This window comes from Bombyx mandarina, chromosome 15 (assembly GCF_030267445.1).
Source record: "Bombyx mandarina strain Sakado chromosome 15, ASM3026744v2".
Lineage (NCBI taxonomy): Eukaryota > Metazoa > Arthropoda > Insecta > Lepidoptera > Bombycidae > Bombyx > Bombyx mandarina.
The window spans coordinates 1416829-1434560 of NC_143221.1; the positions used below are offsets into that span (position 1 = coordinate 1416829).

General features: G+C 39.0%; 1 protein-coding gene across 2 annotated transcripts; it reads right to left on the reverse strand.

Moving 5' to 3' along the window:
* Window positions 1-438: 438 nt before the first annotated feature.
* On the reverse strand, window positions 439-15791 carry Inx7 (innexin 7). Of its 2 annotated transcripts, none has more exons than XM_089732757.1 (8): window positions 15770-15791; window positions 13484-13775; window positions 10644-10821; window positions 7678-7825; window positions 4729-4918; window positions 4021-4171; window positions 2132-2321; window positions 439-1265 (listed from the first exon to the last, which is right to left on the reverse strand). In XM_089732757.1, the coding sequence occupies exons 2-8, from the start codon at window positions 13721-13723 to the stop codon at window positions 1109-1111; spliced, it is 1254 nt and encodes a 417-aa protein (XP_089588883.1). In that variant the 5' UTR covers window positions 13724-13775; window positions 15770-15791; the 3' UTR covers window positions 439-1108. The 2 variants fall into 2 exon arrangements, with proteins under 2 accessions (XP_089588883.1, XP_028029721.2); XM_028173920.2 differs by lacking the exon at window positions 15770-15791 and adding an exon at window positions 15511-15662.
* Between the last annotated feature and the right edge of the window lie 1941 nt (window positions 15792-17732).

Here is a 17732-nt window from a genome sequence, read left to right on the forward strand (position 1 = left end):
ACATTAACGTTTTAGTACTAGATAAAATCTAAATGCCGATAAAATAGTTTTTACGTATTCTAATTTCGACGGGTTCGCAGTTACCATCCGGCTTATTTCTGATGTTAATCGATCTAATGTTACGAAATGAAATAAATAAACATATTTTTATTGTATCTTCGATATGACATTTCGATAACATGACTTTGCATATTTAAAGTTTATATAATAACAAAAAAGAGCGCAGAAAGATAAAAATATTGATGTTAAATGTACCAAATATATAAAATTTAATTCACTGCTTGCGTTGAGGTACTTGTAAATGTTTGGAACAGTGAATTACGGTCCTATTTTAATCACTGGGCAACCAGTTTTCATATTAAACTGTAAAAATTATGAAAAACGTATTGTCTATTTTACACATTAAATTAAATGCAAATGAAATAACAAATGCACGAATAAAACATACAAGTAGTTTCAATTATTTATATTTAAATTTATTGAATGTATCATTAACGTGATCCTAACAAGTGATCAGTGACGTCATTTAGCGTTACATCATAATGTCATAGCGATTCAAGCAGCAACTTGTCTGATAATTGTCAAGTATCACAAAACCACTTCAAGTGAATTTCGTAATCGAATATTTGTATTCAACTAATGATTATTTGTACGAAATGATATAATAACTAAGTAATAACTAGAACGTTCGATGTGTTTGTTCATTTTTAAAGCGAAATTGTTTTCAAATGCCGCGCCGTGAACGAGAATTCGAGAAGTGATTTTTTTTTTAAAATTAATCCGGTGATTGCTTGATTTGCATTTGCTGTTTTGCCACTCAACTCTGTTTCACGGCAGACACAATGGAGGGTAATTGAGTAGATATTAAAACGAATTATTTCTTAAGTTCTACCATCATTCGCTGACCTAAAAGGATTTGAACACCGAAACCTAGAACAGCTTTGTATACAAAGCCAGACGAAGTCCAATGTAAAGTAAAAATAATCTCATGTCCCTAAAAATAACACTGGTCCAATGTTGCTGTAAAAGTATTTTGGAATAAGTGTATTAGCGTTGGTGGTAATATATAATAGGAATATCCATATTACTTCCGTCCTCCGTAATTTCATCACGATGATTTCTTATCTCTTTTTAACGGCATAGTTTCGTCGTCAATATCTACTTTTCCGACTAATATTGGTTCAGCTCCCTTCTCCTCCGTGCCTTGGTCATCGTAAGGCAGTTCTCTTTTCTCCAACTCCTCCGCTAATCGCACAAATAGTGCCCTGAAAGATTAACAAAATCTAATCTTATCTTATCTACATCTTATCTACAAAATGAGCAAAAATGTTAAAAAAATGTGAAAGTTTAATAAAATAGCTACCATCAATTGTAGCTGTTGTCGAAGCCAGAGTTGGATTGAATGTACGTAAATTATTATAACATAAAGAAAAATTATCTTATTTCATAAATCGACAATGTATACTGAAGATAAATTTCGTCCCGCTTCACAAGAACATTGAACTTAAAAAGAAACAGGTGAATGAGGAAAAGGTAATGAAGTATAACTTAATTTATTTATATTTATTAATTTGGCTCATCTACTAGAATACCCTAAACGTAAATTATAAACAGAACCGTGCTATGAAGAGGAATAGAGAGAGTATAGTAACTACTATCGCCTTCATCAACCGAAGTTTGTCGGTCGTAGGTCATATTATGCCCAGTATAATTTAGACCCCGGGTGGTGTGTTTAAAGTTATTAACGAGTTTAGGTGCGACCTGAAGGTTTTTATTTATTTTTATTGCTTAGATGGGTAAACGAGCTCACAGCCCACCTGGTGTTAAGTGGTTACTGGAGCCCATAGACATCTACAATGTAAATGCGCCACCCACCTTGAGATATAAGTTCTTAGGTCTCAGGTATAGTTACAACAGCTGCCCCACCCTTCAAACCGAAACGCATCACTGCTTCACGCTAGAAATAGGCAGGGTGGTGATACCTACCCGCGCAGACTCCCAAGAGGTTCTAGCACCAGTAACAATGCGGAAAAATGGCGAACTAAATTGGTCTAACGTCAAAAACGCGAAATTCGGATGGGCATCCAAATACCTCAAAGTCTAAAGGCAGTATTTATGAAAACGCACTTACTGGAATACAAAGCCTTGCATATTCTTCGCTAGGTAATAGAGGAAGAGCCAATCGGCGAACTCGCAGCCGTTGACCACCCTGATGACGTTGTACGGGTTGAACTTGGCGTTGCTCACGTGACGGAACATCATCTCGTTGAACCGCAGCGACCGGCGGTACAGGAAAAACGAAATTACCCGCCATATCACAGCTGCGGGGGAAGTGTCTCATTGAGAAGTGCAATCAGATTAACGATTCAGGGCCGATCTTTATGTCGTCCGTCGAACAAATGACTACAAAACAATTGTTTTTTTTTTATTGCTGGGTGGGTGGACGATCTCGCAGCCCACCTGGTGTTAAGTGGCTACTGGAGCCCATAGACATGTACGACGTAAATGCGCCACCCACCTCGAGATATAAGTTCTAAGGTCTCAAGTATAGTTACAACGGCTGCCCCACCCTTCAAACCGAAACGCATTACTGCTTCACGGCAGAAATAGGCAGGGTGGTGGTACCCACCCGCGCGGACTCACAAGAGGTCCTACCACCAGTAATAAAATAATAATTATAAAATATTATAATAATAAAATATTAAGTAATAAATATTTAATAAAATATTTTATTAAATATCCAGTAATGAAATATTTAATTCAACTGATTCAATTCTAAAATTAATTTAAACGTTTTTATTTGTTAGAATTCCTTTTTGTCCTAAATTTTCTTTACGACACTTGAAAAATTTGTTCATCTTCTATTAAGTTGCTTTGTATGTCAAATATTTGTTTTGTTTATTTTAAATATGTTGAAATGTCGATAATCCCATTCTCACGGATCGTTTGGAACCTCTGGGTCTGCCGAGGGACTTCGGTTCCCTCTGTATTTTGTACCGTATGTTCCATGGGGAGTGCTCTGAGGTTCGAGATGATACCGGCATCTCGTTTTTACCATCGCACCGCCCGCCACCGGAGTAGAATTCATCCATACTACCTGGAGCCACGGCGGTCATACACAGTGCGTTTCTAGAGGTCTTTTTTGCCATGTACCATCCGGCTATGGAATGAGCTCCCCTCCACGGTGTTTCCCGAGCGCTATGACATGTCCTTCTTCAAACGAGGCTTGTGAAGAGTATTAAGCGGTAGGCAGCGGCTTGGCTCTGCCCCTGGCATTGCTGAAGTCCATGGGCGATGGTAACCACTCACCATCAGGTGGTCCGTATGCTCGTCTGCCTACAAGGGCAATAAAAAAAAAGTGGTTTCATCTTCACCCACTTTTAGTTTTTTAGACGTCCACACGGTACACGTGATTCTGGATTGTCCCAAATTCACTCTTGGTATTTCTTAGGCATTCCAAGCACCGGTCACCGTTCTCGTCGAACCCATTGAATGCGACGAAGGGTTCGTCGTGCAACTTAACCCAGAGACCCCGCGAGAAACTCAGTGAGTTGTGACTATTTGTGACACTTTGTGACACATATGTTTACGTTACGAGGACATAGTGTATATTGGCGACGTCGACGGAAGTGTACGAGAAATGTTTTAGTATCGGTAAAGGGAGGTTCGATGCTTAACCGACTTTCCGTGGACTAATCAACAACACACCCGGTATACCATCAAAATGATGAGAATACTACGATGTGTTATCTTATCATGGGTCTAACTGGATGATCTGTAGTTAACCTGGAACTTATGGCTTAACACATTCGAGCTCAGGAATGAGCGTTTAATTTTACAGACCAGCATCTAATGTCTACAGATGAACGGGTAATTGTGTCATTAAGTCAAAATCTCAAAAGCATTGGAAACCGGCAATCCGCCTGATCGTTTTGCAGTGGAAATAGATTAGTAGCACAGTCCTATACCCGGACTCAAAGTACGCCCAATAACCAGCGCCTTCACCAATAGCCAACTTACCCAATAAGGAGACGATGAAAAGGAAAAGCAGCCAGAACCAAAGCACTGTGTAGATCTTCTCGTGGATTATATTGAGGGCCATTACGCAGAGCGCGTCGTGTTGCTGGATTGAGCCACTCGGACCGTACTTGTGGAAGATGCACTTGGTTACCTGTTAGAAGCACAACAGGTCCAAAGTGCACGTAAATAAATGAATTTTCCGAACATCACCATAATCAGTTGCAAGTCGCATTGCAGGTGTTCTTTCTATTAGACTAAACTAGACTGGACTACCGCTAGTATTAGTGTACCTAGTGGTGGTAGGACGTCTTATGAGTCCGCACGGGTAGGTACCACCACCCTGCCTATTGCTGTCGTGAAGCAGTAATGCGTTTCGGTTTGAAGGGTGGGGCAGCCGTTTTAATGTACAAGTTGGAATTTAGAACTAATGTCTTCGGATGGGTGGCAAAATTTACATAGCTGATGCCTGTGGACCCCCACTGACCACTTAACACCAGGTAGAGTATGAGCTCGTGCACCGATTTTAGCAATAAAAATATAATCTAGATAGGTAATAAAATACTATAACAGGTATAGTATAATTTCTAAAGCTGTCTTAATTTCCAGAACTAGAAAAAAATACTAAATATGAAATTTAATAGGATAGAATAATAGTATTCAATTGGTATACATTTCTTTCTTTCATTGTTTTCCATATAATAAGCTCACCTTCGGAAACACAAGCTCCAGCGGATCGACTATGTGGCTCCAGTCTTTCGTTTCGAGTACTCTGGGGCCTAGTGACATGAACGCCCCGTTTAGGAACTTGTTGATCACCCACACCTGGAACATGACGTGCAGCAGATTCGCGACCTCCATGGAGACGAGCCAAGTCGACCACGTCCTCGATATCTTCAACCTTTTCATTCAAAACCTTGGGTTATCTTTTAACCTTAACATTAAATGTAAAATGGCCATCGATTTTTTTTCAACTTTGGCTTAACAAGCCCATGGACCACTTGCGATAAGGAAACTAACTACTGTAATACATAGACATCGCACAACGTATTCCTCTAACATTATAGACAGGGATTTGGCTGTGCTCTTTTCGTATTGCTTATGTCCACCAGGTTCTCTGTGTACAAATATAACAAAGAAACCCATCTTGAATCATGAAGTCGAAATATAAACTCTGTTGTACACAATACCTTTGAAACCAGAACTCATGGCTGCTCACTGGGTAATTAGAATATTTACAACTTTTTTTTTGTTTTTGTCTTAATTAGATTTAAATTTGTGAGTTTACATTTTCGCATTTACTAGAGGTTCGCATATTGTATATCTTTAAAGCTGTATTTATTAATGATACAATTAATTATTTCTAAACAGGTGTGCTGGTGAAGTTCTAGAAATGTGCCCACATTATTTGTTGTATGCACATGACCACAGTTGTACATGACATTTAAAGACTCGTTATCAATGTAGAGCGCTTGTTACACTCAAAATAAATAACAATTCTGGCAAACTGCTTTGAAATAATCTCAGAATTCGGGTCATATTTGAATAAAAAACAAAACATTTGTAAATGACACATTGTTTTTTTTTTCTTCTTTTAAGAACCAGTGAAATGAATTTTAAATATGTTCTGCGATGTTATTTTCATAACAATAAAGTACAATTTTCACTTTTGAAACTTTGGTTCAGTAATATCGCAATAATTTCTTTATGGTGGTTGTTATTGTTGGTGATTGGAGGTTATACTAAACTAGACTGACTTTTTTTTTAACGCTGGGGAATTCTTTTTCGGATACCCGGTCGAGGGAGGTAATTAACGGACCGGGTTATATCGGACTCCAGCGCGTCCAGAGAGGAAAAGACTAGACTAGACTGACCTACCACTAGGATTAATTAGACTATACCTACTGGTGATAGGACACACTGTTAGCCCGCGCGGGTAGGTACCTCTCAATGTCTGCCGCAAAGCAATAATGCTTTCAGTATTAAAGGGCAAGACAACCGTACTATAGAACTGAGTTTTTTTTATTGCCCTTGTAGGCATACGAGCATGCGGCTCATCTGATGCTGAGTGGTTACCGTCGCCCATAGACTTCAGCAATGCCAGGGACAGAGCCAAGCCGCTGTCCACCGCTTAATACCTATTCTCCAAAAGCCTCGTTTAAAGAAAGTCATGTCATAGCGCTCAGGAAATACCGTGGAGGGGAGCTCATTCCAAAGCCGGATGGTACGTGGGTTTAAAACTCATGTCTCAAGGTATACCTACCTAAATACAAGATCAAAAATCGCGGTAAGTACACTTAATTTCCATTTATTTGAAGTCCCACCCACCCTTTTCTGTAAATAGTACTTCTAGCATCTAGGTGTAATGTTTACCTACCATGACATAACTAAAGTTTGCTTTGAACGTCATTGAGAGAAACAAAAATGAGCATAGTTAATTTAAAAGCACACTGATTTCGCACGATGACTCGCAGGCCATCCCAAAAACGATTTCCGGCGTGACGCCATTTAAAACCATTCAGTTTTCCGTATTGTAATTTATAATTTGAAGTTTGTAGGTCAAATGGTTTTTCGTGAGCCTTTTGTTGTACACATTTAACTGTTAATTAATACTAGCTCTGTGATGAAAACACGATTTATCCTTATCTATTCGCTGGTAGCCTAAGAGGCTATGCCAGCTACGCGCTGACGGGTAAATGAGTTCACGGGCTCAACCTGAGAGAATTTGCTAACAACTAGCCTTATTAAGTGCTTCGCAGAATTTATCACCGGATCGGATTCGCAACCCACTGAGAAGATCCGGCGAGAAACTCAGTGGGCTAATAACACGATCATAATCGCCGATACCTCAAGATTTATATTCATTTTGTCTATTAGTTTGCGTTCATTGTCAATCTGATTTTTTAAATTAAAATTCCATTAAATTTCCTTCAACGATTACAGTTCATATATGCATTCATCCTGCTGTTTTTTTCTAGAGAAGCAGCTCTATAGCTCTGTGTCTATAGCATATTGGAGTTTTTTTTTTGTTGCTTAGATGGATGGACAAGCTCACAGCCCACCTGATGTTAAGTGGTTACTGGAGCCCATAGACATCTACAACATAAATGCGCCACCCCCTCGAGATATAAGTTCTAAGGTCTCTAAGGAGATATCAGTTCTACGGTCTCAGTATAGTTATAACGGCTACCCCACCCTTCGAACCGAAACGCATTACTGCTTCACGGCGGAAATAGGCGGGGTGGTGGTACCTACCCGTGCGGACTCCCAAGAGGTCCTACCACCAGTGATTACGCAAATTATAATTTTGCGGGTTTGATTTGTGTCATTAGCCCCTTGACAATTGTGTCACACTATTTAAAAATATCGTATCTCTGATGCAATTGCTTTATTAATTATCAGACATTTTGCATGTAAATATGTAAGGTATCGCGAATCTGTAGACTATGTTAGAGCGTAGCTGAGTAAAAGAAGCTGAGAGCCGTTATCGTAGAGGATGTAATGGACTCGACTGATTGTATTTACACTCTCAATTAGGTATCAACTAACTTAAACAAGAATAATTCACTCTCGTTTTAAAAAAATATTTTCAAACAAAACTATAGCCACGTTATTTATTAAAAAATGCTTCGAGAGTTATTTATACAAAAACCCACCAACCTTAATATGATGTCTTTCCTAATTGAATCCAGTTTGTTTTCGAGGGTCTTCTTTGAAGGTACTGTGGTGCCGTTGACGGTGATGTCGTCGTCGTGGAGCGCCAGCCCGGCGTACTGGAGTCCGTCAACCAGGGCCTTTATCCTGCCACCTACCCATTTGCATATATTAGTCACTCAGCTTTTATATCGTTTACGAAGGCTCACGTATTTTTTTATTTTTTATTGCTTAGGTGGGTGGACGAGCTCACGCCCCTATTATGTTAAGTGGTTTCCGGAGCCCATAGGCATCTATGTCAATCTATATACATCTATGTCAATATATCAATCTCTTTCGTATCTCAAGGTGAGATATGAATTGATATGTATACTTGAGATATGAGTTCTAAGTATTGGTGGGTGAACACAGTACAGTTACTCAAACAGGGGCTCAAACCTGACGTCGTTGCTAACACTAACCCTAGCAAGAGCAGTACTTTGCAGAATCTACCACGGGATCGGAAACCCGCCCCGCTGAGAAGATCCGGCGAGAAACTCAGTGCGCTGTCTGTGGGTTAATTTACTTGTCGAGCCCTTCGTCGCAAGGGACGGGTTCGACGAGAACGAAGACCTGAGAATTGAGAGCTGAATAACACTTCACAGGGTACATAGAACTATAGACTAGTTGAAATCATATAGCCCAGTCTCTTGTAACCTCAATCCTGAACCATACTACCATTCGGCTAACCGCGCAACTATTTCTCCAATAAAATATCATAAGAAATAATAAAAGTCTTCGAGCCATTGACGCGTTGTTATCTAATACGATCTCCCGAAGCCGCTCTGTCGATTTGATACGTCGACAACACTCTAACCCGAATTATGAGCGATAAGATAAAACATCACACGGAGCTCTCGTGTCTTTGTCAACTGAAATACTGTGTCAATGGAACGGGACAATCCAAATTGTAAACCATATATATACAAATAACTTATAAATTTTAATATGAGCGTATTTTTAACCCGCTTTCATTGACTTCATACATACATTACTGGTGGTAGGAATTTTGAGTCCGCACGGGTAGGTATCACCACCCTGCCTATTTCTGCCATGAAGCAGTAATGCGTTTCGGTTTGAAGGGTGGGGCAGCCGTTGTAACTATACTGAGACCGTAGAACTTATATCTCAAGGTGGGTGGCGCATTTACTTTGTAGATGTCTATGGGCTCCAGTAACCACTTAACAGCAGGTGGGCTGTGAGGTCGTCCACACATGAGAAACTCGTACATATTAGACATTTAGAATTGAAGTTGCTTTACTAAAATTTTTAAGAAAATTAGTTGTATACTTTCGACGACTTATAAACATGTATTCTATCAGTTTATAAAATATAATTTTAAATATTAAAAAATTATATAAAATGTTAGTTAGAAAAGGTCCAAGTACACCTTCTGTCTCTTTAAAATCAAGCGCATACATTAAGCTTTAAGGCTCAAAGTATTATAATCAAAACTAAAAAACTACAATTCTTCAATTACATTATGGCGATAAGACGTCCGGTGCATTCGTGTTGAAGCGATGCACCGGTGTTCGAATCCCGCATGCGGGTACCAATTTTTCTAATGAAATACGTACTCAACAAATGTTCACGATTGACTTCCACGGTGAAGGAATAACATCGTGTAATAAAAATGAAACCCGCAAAATTATAATTTGCGTAATTACTGGTGGTAGGACCTTTTGTGAGTCCGCGCGGGTGGGTACCACCACACTGCCTATTTCTGCCGTGAAGCAGTAATGCGTTTCGGTTTGAAGGGTGGGGCAGCCGTTGTAACTATACTTGAGACCTTAGAACTTGTATCTCAAGGTGGGTGGCGCATTTACGTTGTGGATGTCTATGGGCTCCAGTAACCACTTAACACCAGGTGGGCTGTGAGCTCGTCCACCCATCTAAGCAATAAAAAAAAAAAACCAAAAAAAAAAACATAAATTTTGGATTATGCCACTTCAATTCTAAAGGTACGATATGTGCGAACGTACACATGTCTGTTTGATAAGTAACGGAAAATTTGAACGTGCTTTTCACAGACTTTAAGACGTCCGAAAACTTGAAAATTTACACACGCATCAAGTACCGATGTCAGTACAATAATTTTATAACTTCCCTCTAATATGATGACCAGTATCGACAGGGTAAAAGATGAATCTTTTTTTTAAATATTAGCTTGTTTTTTATTCAGTTTTTAAACTAAATATATTATTAAAATTTAGTACTGTGAGCTTATATAACCACGATCATTATAACGCTAGAGTGAACTTCTCCCATCTCATACAAAAAGGTGCTTTAGACAAGACATAAAATTTAAAAAAAAAATCATTTTACAGTCGATTAGATGCTGACTCAGAACTTAGGTTACAATTAACAGAACTTCTGACATAAATTCGCGACGAGTAACCCACTCCATCACAATAATCGTAGATTTGTGATTTAATACAAAAATTAAATAGCAAAATACAATGAAACCGTCAAAAGCGAACACCCCATTTGTGCTGTCTAATTGAATTGTCTAATTGCTGCTCTATATATTTTTTTATTGCCCTTGTAGGCAGACGAGCATACGGCCCACCTAATGGTGAGTGGTTACCGTAGCCCGTGAACTTCAGCAATGCCGGGAGCAGAGCCAAACCGCTGCCTACCACTTAATACTCTCCGCAAGCCTCTTTTGAAGAAGGACATGTCATAGCGCTCGGGAAACACCCTGGAGGGGAGCTCATTCCATAGCCGGATGGTGCGTGGCAAAAATGACCTCTGGAAACGCACTGTCGATGAACGCAGCGGTTCCAGGTAATATGGATGAACTCTGTTCCGATGGCGGGAGGTACGATGATAAAAAGGAGATGAAGGTATCATCTCAAACAATTCGTCAGAGCATTACCCATGGAACATACGGTACAAAATACTATTAATGTAAGTCCTATAAATCACTTTACCTTCTTTTGTCTTCCATATGTAATGAGGCAGGTAGAAGCATATCGACTGGATGAAGAGTACGAAAGGTACCCACTGGTAATACGTGTGGTGGATGGTCTCGTCTGTGGCAAGGATGGGCCCTACTCCGGGATGAGGCAGGAACTCTCCTTGAAGAAGACTCTCGTTGTAATGACGAACCTGATGATGAAATAGAATTTTAATCATTACACAATCGATCGCATAAATAAGTGGTTGATTTGGAGAAAGTTCTTAAGTGGCATCGATCGGCAAATCAGTTGACAGACCTTCCAAAGTTCAGCAGTTAGTCAACACAAAATGCCGCTACCCACCTTGAGACACTGAAATCGATAAAAGCTTGTCTCATACCGCCCACGCGTTCTCAAAATACTTTCTGCCACCAATAATTGCCATGCTGTAATACTAAGAGCAGGGCCATTAATATATTGGTGAATTCGTTAATCGCTTTGTACGGCACCCATGAGACGAGATCGACTTGTAACTAGTGTTCCAACCCAAGTTAGAAGTTAGCACTAGAATAAATCGCTATTCTACGCTAAGAATAAATATCCACGTTCTCTATGCGAAAATATTCAGCCCCATGCCATAATTCGTTTTAAGCTTTCCGGTTATCCGATTATAATTTGCGTAAATACTGGTGGTAGGACGTCTTGTGAGTCCGCACGGGTAGGTACCATCACCCCGCCTTTTTCTGCTGTGAAGCAGTAATCCGTTTTGGTTTGAAAGGCGAGGCAGTCGTTGTACTGTTAAAAGTGAGACGTTACAACTCATGTCTCAAGGTGGGTGGCGGCATTTACATTGTAGATGTCTATGGGCAACGTTAACCACTTAAATATAAATAAATAATTATAAAATCGGAGTTAAATAAAAATAACATTTTTGTTTTTCCTTTGACGTGTCCCCCGTCGCCGCGTCGGACGGATTCCTTTTGTTTGTTTTAAGTTTATTTTATACAAAAGTTTAGGTCTTTTATTTATCGATTGAGGCACTACGAAGTATGCCGGGTCAGCTAGTATAATAATAATAATTATTAAATTAATTTGCATATGACCAAATAATTCTAACTAGAGGTCCTGCAGTAGTCGAAATTCGACTATAATTAATTGGCATTGTAAGTTTGTACACTATTATGATTGTCTTTTATACTTCTATAATCACAAATTTCGCCAAGACTACACTGTAAAAATATTAACAAAGACAAACAATATTTAATCTATTCTCAATTTGACAACAGACGCCAAGAACAAAAGTTTGACAATAAATAGTAGGTATGCATGCGTGTGTGCGTCAAATACACGGTATGTAGTGTGTGTAATGTTTTCTTTATTGATTTAATGTATCTTTTATGCATTATTTAAAAAAAATATTAGCATTGTGCACTTCTTCTCTATATTCTCTATAAGTGTGGAAAATTTCATACTCCTCCGTCCGCGCAATTTTCGTAAAAAGGGATACAAAGTTTTTGCTTCACGTATTAATATATAGATGCTTTGTTGTCTATTTATCTCACAAATACCTAATCTGTTGCACATGCTGTATTAATCACCAGTATGACTGTTTGTCGTGTGCTGCACGATTGTGGGTCATTAATATTATACTTTGTATCAAAGGCAGGCCTCTCGAGTTATCTCTGGACTTGATTGTATAAACTATTGATTGGTAAATCGGAAAATACTTTTACTAACAAAAAAAAAACGATTTAGGAACACTATATTACTAAGCTGCTAAATTTGTAATGTTAAAATCATGAATACCCCAGATGGTTTCAATTTACTTTTCAATTTACTCATAGATCTTACTATAACTTTTTTTTTATTGCTTAGATGGGTGGACGAGCTCACAGCCCACCTGGTGTTGAGTGGTTACTGGAGCCCATGGACATCTACAACGTAAATGCGCCACCCACCTTGAGATATAAGTTCTAAGATCTCAGTACAGTTACAACGGCTACCCCACCCTTCAAACCGAAACGCATTACTGCTTCACGGCAGAAATGGGCAGGGCGGTGGTACCTACCCGCGCGGACTCACAAGAGGACCTACCACCAGTGAAAACTAGTGATAGGGAGTAACGAAACGTAATGAGAGGTTAAAATTAATAACTTTTTTATCTCTAGCATTAATCTAGGATTCTCTAGTTTGTTATCTGTAGCGGACAGACTTACGAGACTAGAATAACACCTAGATCGAATACAAAATATCCTTCCCAAGGATCCGAAAGAAAACATAAATTGCACTCTGTGTTTAAGGTCACCTGTTATTAAAATGATTTCAGCCCGATACGTCTGTACTTCATTGGACCAGAAAAGAGATTTTATTCAACAAACTAGTTGAATCCCGTGGTTTCTACTCCGCTAAATTAGTAAATCGAAAATAATGAAATATGTTGCATTTTCACGGAATAAACAGTTGCATTTGTCACTCTTCGGTATGTAATCTACAAATCTATTTATTTGTAGTTTTGTTTGCACATAAAATCTTAAACCACTAGACACACTATCTTATTTATTATACTTAGCACCATTTAGCAGCCCTGCGCTTCGAGGATCTTGTCATTAACTATGATAAAAGTATCCGTAATAGTTCAAAATGAATAAAGGTTAAAAAAAAATCATCATCGTCATCATCATTAGCCTATATCAGTCCACTGCTAAACACAGGCGTCTACAATTGCACGCCATTGAGAACAACTGAGCACCACCATGGCAAAAGTAATACTTTCCATTGAAACAGTGATACAACGTTGCTCTTAACCATAAATAGTAGATATTAGTTAAAAATAAAATATTATTGTTCTAAGCCAATCAAGGTATACTACTTACTATTGTAAAAGTGGCCATGAAGAAGCAGTACGTCTGAATGACATGGTCGGGCACACCCTGATCCGAAAGACATTTGATGTGATCCCCGAAATACTCTCTAGCGCAGACCAGGATCACGAAAGCCAGCAAGATCGTCACAGTCAGCTGATAATGCAGCCTGAAGGCCACATTCTCGATCTTTGGTTTGCTGAATTGGAACCGCAGCCGTGGCGAGAGACTGTTAAGCGTCGCGACTAACATCTTGAAAGATTATACTCAGTTGACTTATGATGTCGGCTCAGATTGAGTGTTTCTGAAAGGGGAATATTATTTTATTGTCTCATTGATTTCGATACGCTTAAAAGAGGTTCGAAGGTCTTACATAATAAAAGCCTGTCTAGCCATTAGTTAGAAGATTAGGACATACAACACTTGAGTTACTACTATTTACTACTTCACAGCCATATCCTCCTACCATATCAAAATTTTTATTTTATTTTATTGCTTAGATGGGTGGACGAGCTCACAGCCCACCTGGTGCTAAGTGGTTACTGGAGCCAGATGGCGTAGAGCACGACCTCAAAGCTATCTGTGTCAGGAACTGGAAGGAGAAAGCCCTGAACAAAGCAGTCTGGAGAGGCATACTGGACCAGGCTAAGGCCCACTCTAGGCTGTAAGGCCTAAGATGATGATAATATCAAAAGCTCTATCTATACTTAATATTATAAAGCTGAAGAGTTTGTTTGTTTGAACGCGCTAATCGCAAAAAGTACTGGTCCGATTTGAAAAATTCTTTCAGTGTTAGATAACCCGTTTATTGAGGAAGGCTATATAACATTACCAAAACAGCTCATTAACATTCTATAATTCAAAAATATGTTCACTTTCTACGTAAATGAAGTGGGGGGTGACATTTAGTGTAATGCCAAAGTAACTATTCCACGCGGACGGAGTCGCGGGCAAAAGCTATCTCTATTAAAATTAGGGGGAAGTCAACAAACGTAGAGAATTAAGAATTGAAAAGGTTATTAAAGGGAATTTTTAACACCATTTGTATGCCAATGGCATTATGTGTCTCGGACTTTTCATTTCAATAAACACAACCTGACAACAAAAAAACGTCCCTGACCGTCTTAAAACAATTCAAATAATATTAAAGATAGGACTATGTATTTCGAAATACGTTTTTCAAATAGTTTTTGAGAACTCGTTGAAAAACGATGACTAACAATAATGATTTGAGTAATATGAGTGGGGCACAGGGCGGTGCCTATTGCATATCGGCTGATAGCTATCGTTATCATTCATGCGATTCAATGGTTTTGGCAGAGTGCAACATTTAAACCGAATTAAATCTAGTGACGCTTGGCCTTAAATGTCTGTTGTATATATTCAGGCATAGCCTGTCTAGGTAACCTTCACGTAAATCGATTGAAAGACGCACAAAAGAACACTGACAGGGTAACAAGCACCCACTAAGCACACTGATATCATTGAACGAAATGGGCTCTGAAATCGCCGACGTGCATTTCAATTTTAAGGGCGGGACAGAGATTTCAGACAATTATTTAATAAACTTCAACTTCAGGCTTCAAGATGGGCGGCTGTACTGTCACGTCTATGACTATGGCAACTTTTTGGTTTGGCCTACCAAAATACCAGTAACCAGGACCTCTTGTAAATCCGCACGGGTAGGTACCACCACCCTGCCTATTTCTGCCGTGAAGCAGTAATTCGAGGCAGCCGTTGTAACTATACTGAGACCTTAGAACTCATATCTCAAGGTGGGTGGCGGCATTTGCTCTGTAGATGCCTATGGGCTTCGGTAACCACTTAACACCAGGTGGGTCGTGAGCTATTCCACCAACCTAAGCAATAGAAAATTTTTTTTACGGTAAACACTCCTTAGTACAATAAAACCTCTTTTCGAACTTTCTACACATGCCAACATACAAAACTGAACACCCAAACAACAAAACAAGCTACCGCTAAAATTATCTGAAAATACCCCATTAAATTAACTAAATTGATCCACGATAAGTACTTACATAAAAACAAAAACTTCAATTCCACATATTCAATGTATGGAGGATTCAACAAAAAGGCGCGTAAATAAAAAAACCAGGTACAAAAATATTACGTGTAGACGAGAAACGGAGACGCGTTCGTCGCTCTTATGTCAAACGCCGAGTATGACACCGTATCGCGTAGATAAAACGATAAGATAAACAAAAATAACGATAACCGAAAGGCGAACAGCGGCGTCCGAATGTAAGAAACAAATATTTGAGGTTATTAATTACTTACGTTCCAAGAAACGGATTTTGTCAGCAGCAGTCTTAACGAAATTCGATCGGAAGTAGGTATTTAGTACGTGTCATAAAACTTCGTTCGATTAAAATGCTTGGTGTTGATGATTTGAGTATTGTTTTGAATTGAATCGCAAGTAATATAAATCGTCTTCTTCATTTATCATATTATTTGATCTTTAATTCTTATCCGCTCAAAGTAATTACTAGTTTGCTGAAAGAAAAGACATTATCTCTCTCCTTCTGTCATTCTCATATTTCTCTTTATTGTTTTAATTACTATTTGTTAATTATTTTTTTACAATTATTATTGTTGTGTTTTTTTTACAATATGGCTTAATAAATAAAGACATTTAAATAAATATATTTTGTGAACTTAGTATCGGCTTTATTAATAACCATACATTTCATGTAGGAAAATACGTGAAAGTTAGAAATAATACTAAATATTGTTCCTGCAACATGCAAGAGCTTCATAAAAACATATTAGTTTTAAAACGTATTAAATTGATTATTGTCTGCTTGAAGAACAATGAACCACACATACTTTGATTATATAGACGTATATAATAATATAATCAAAGCACCCACAAAATATAATTCCTAAAATTAAAATATAAAAAACTTACATAATCCTTAATGACTTGCCTCAGGTCTAAATAAATGGCAGTATACACCCTATGGTGACTATGGACCTCGATAACCACTTAACATCAGGTGAGCCGTGAGTTCATTCTCTTACATATAAAGATATATAATATGAATTTAGGTGGCTTTGTCAAAGGCAGAGGTACTCATGAGCAGATCCTAAACGTCCGGCAATTAGCAGAAAGATGCTGAGAATTCGATATACCTGGTATCCTACGCTTCGTTGACTACAGCAAGGAGTTTGAGTGCGTTAGCTGGAGCTGCTTATTACGAGTCCTCCAAGATCGTTTGGAGCCTCTGGGTCTGCGGAGGGACTTCGCTTCTTTTTATATTTTGTACCGTATGTTCCATGGGGAGTGCTCTGAGGAATTATTTGAGATGATTCCATCATCTCGTTTTTACTATCGCACCGTCCGCCACCGGAGTAGAGTTCATCAGAGATCTTCTTTGCCACGTACCATCCGGCTTTGGAATGAGCTCCCCTCCACGTTGTTTCCCGAGCGCTATGACTTGTCCTTCTTCAAACGAGGCTTGTGGAGAGTACTCAACGGTAGGCAGCGGCTTGGCTCTGCCCCTGGCATTGCCGAAGTCCATAGGCGACGGTAAAACTCGGAGTGCCTATGCGCCTTATAGCTCTTCTCCGATCCCTCTACTACAGCAACCAGAGTGCTGTAAGGATCGGCAATACTATGTCAAACCATTTTAGGTTCAGAAGAGAATTTCAGTCACCCATCCTGTTTAATATATACGGTGAATACATCATGCGTAAGATAGATCCTGTGATGAAGGCATCACCATGGGTGACATCAGAGTGACGAACCGACGCTACGCAGATGACACAGCTCTACTAGGAAGAACGGAAGCAGAGATGACAGAGCTTTTGAACAGGATGGAGCACATAGGGTTGGGGATGGGACTCGCCATCAAAAGATCCAAAACCAAAATCATGGTCGTTAATCGCACAAAAAAGTTGGAGCTTAGTGGAGCAATAAGCCTTGAGCTTGTTGACAACTCTGTTTACCTAGGCTCAAACATTAATAACACCATCGAACCTGAAATACGACGGCGTATCGGAATGGCAAAAGGATCTATGACTCAGCTTCTGGAATAATCTGGAAATCTAAAATAAAATATAGAATAAAATCTGGAAAGACCGTAACGTAACCCAGAAAACAAAGATAAAACGGGTGTTCACTGTAGTCATTTTCATTTTTCTGTACGGAGCGGAGAGCTGGACCCTTAAAGCAGCTGATCGGAAACGCATGGCTGCTTTTGAAATGTGGTGCTGTACAAGAATGCTCTGGAAACCTTGT

Coding starts and splice junctions, on each gene's coding strand:
- Inx7 (XM_089732757.1), bottom strand. CDS start 13,723: ATGTTAGTCGCGACGCTTAACAGTCTCTCGCCACGGCTGCGGTTCCAA. Junction 7,826..10,643: donor CATATGGAAGACAAAAGAAG/GTAAAGTGATTT, acceptor GCAAATGGGTAG/GTGGCAGGATAAAGGCCCTG. Junction 4,172..4,728: donor TGGAGCTTGTGTTTCCGAAG/GTGAGCTTATTA, acceptor TGCTTCTAACAG/GTAACCAAGTGCATCTTCCA.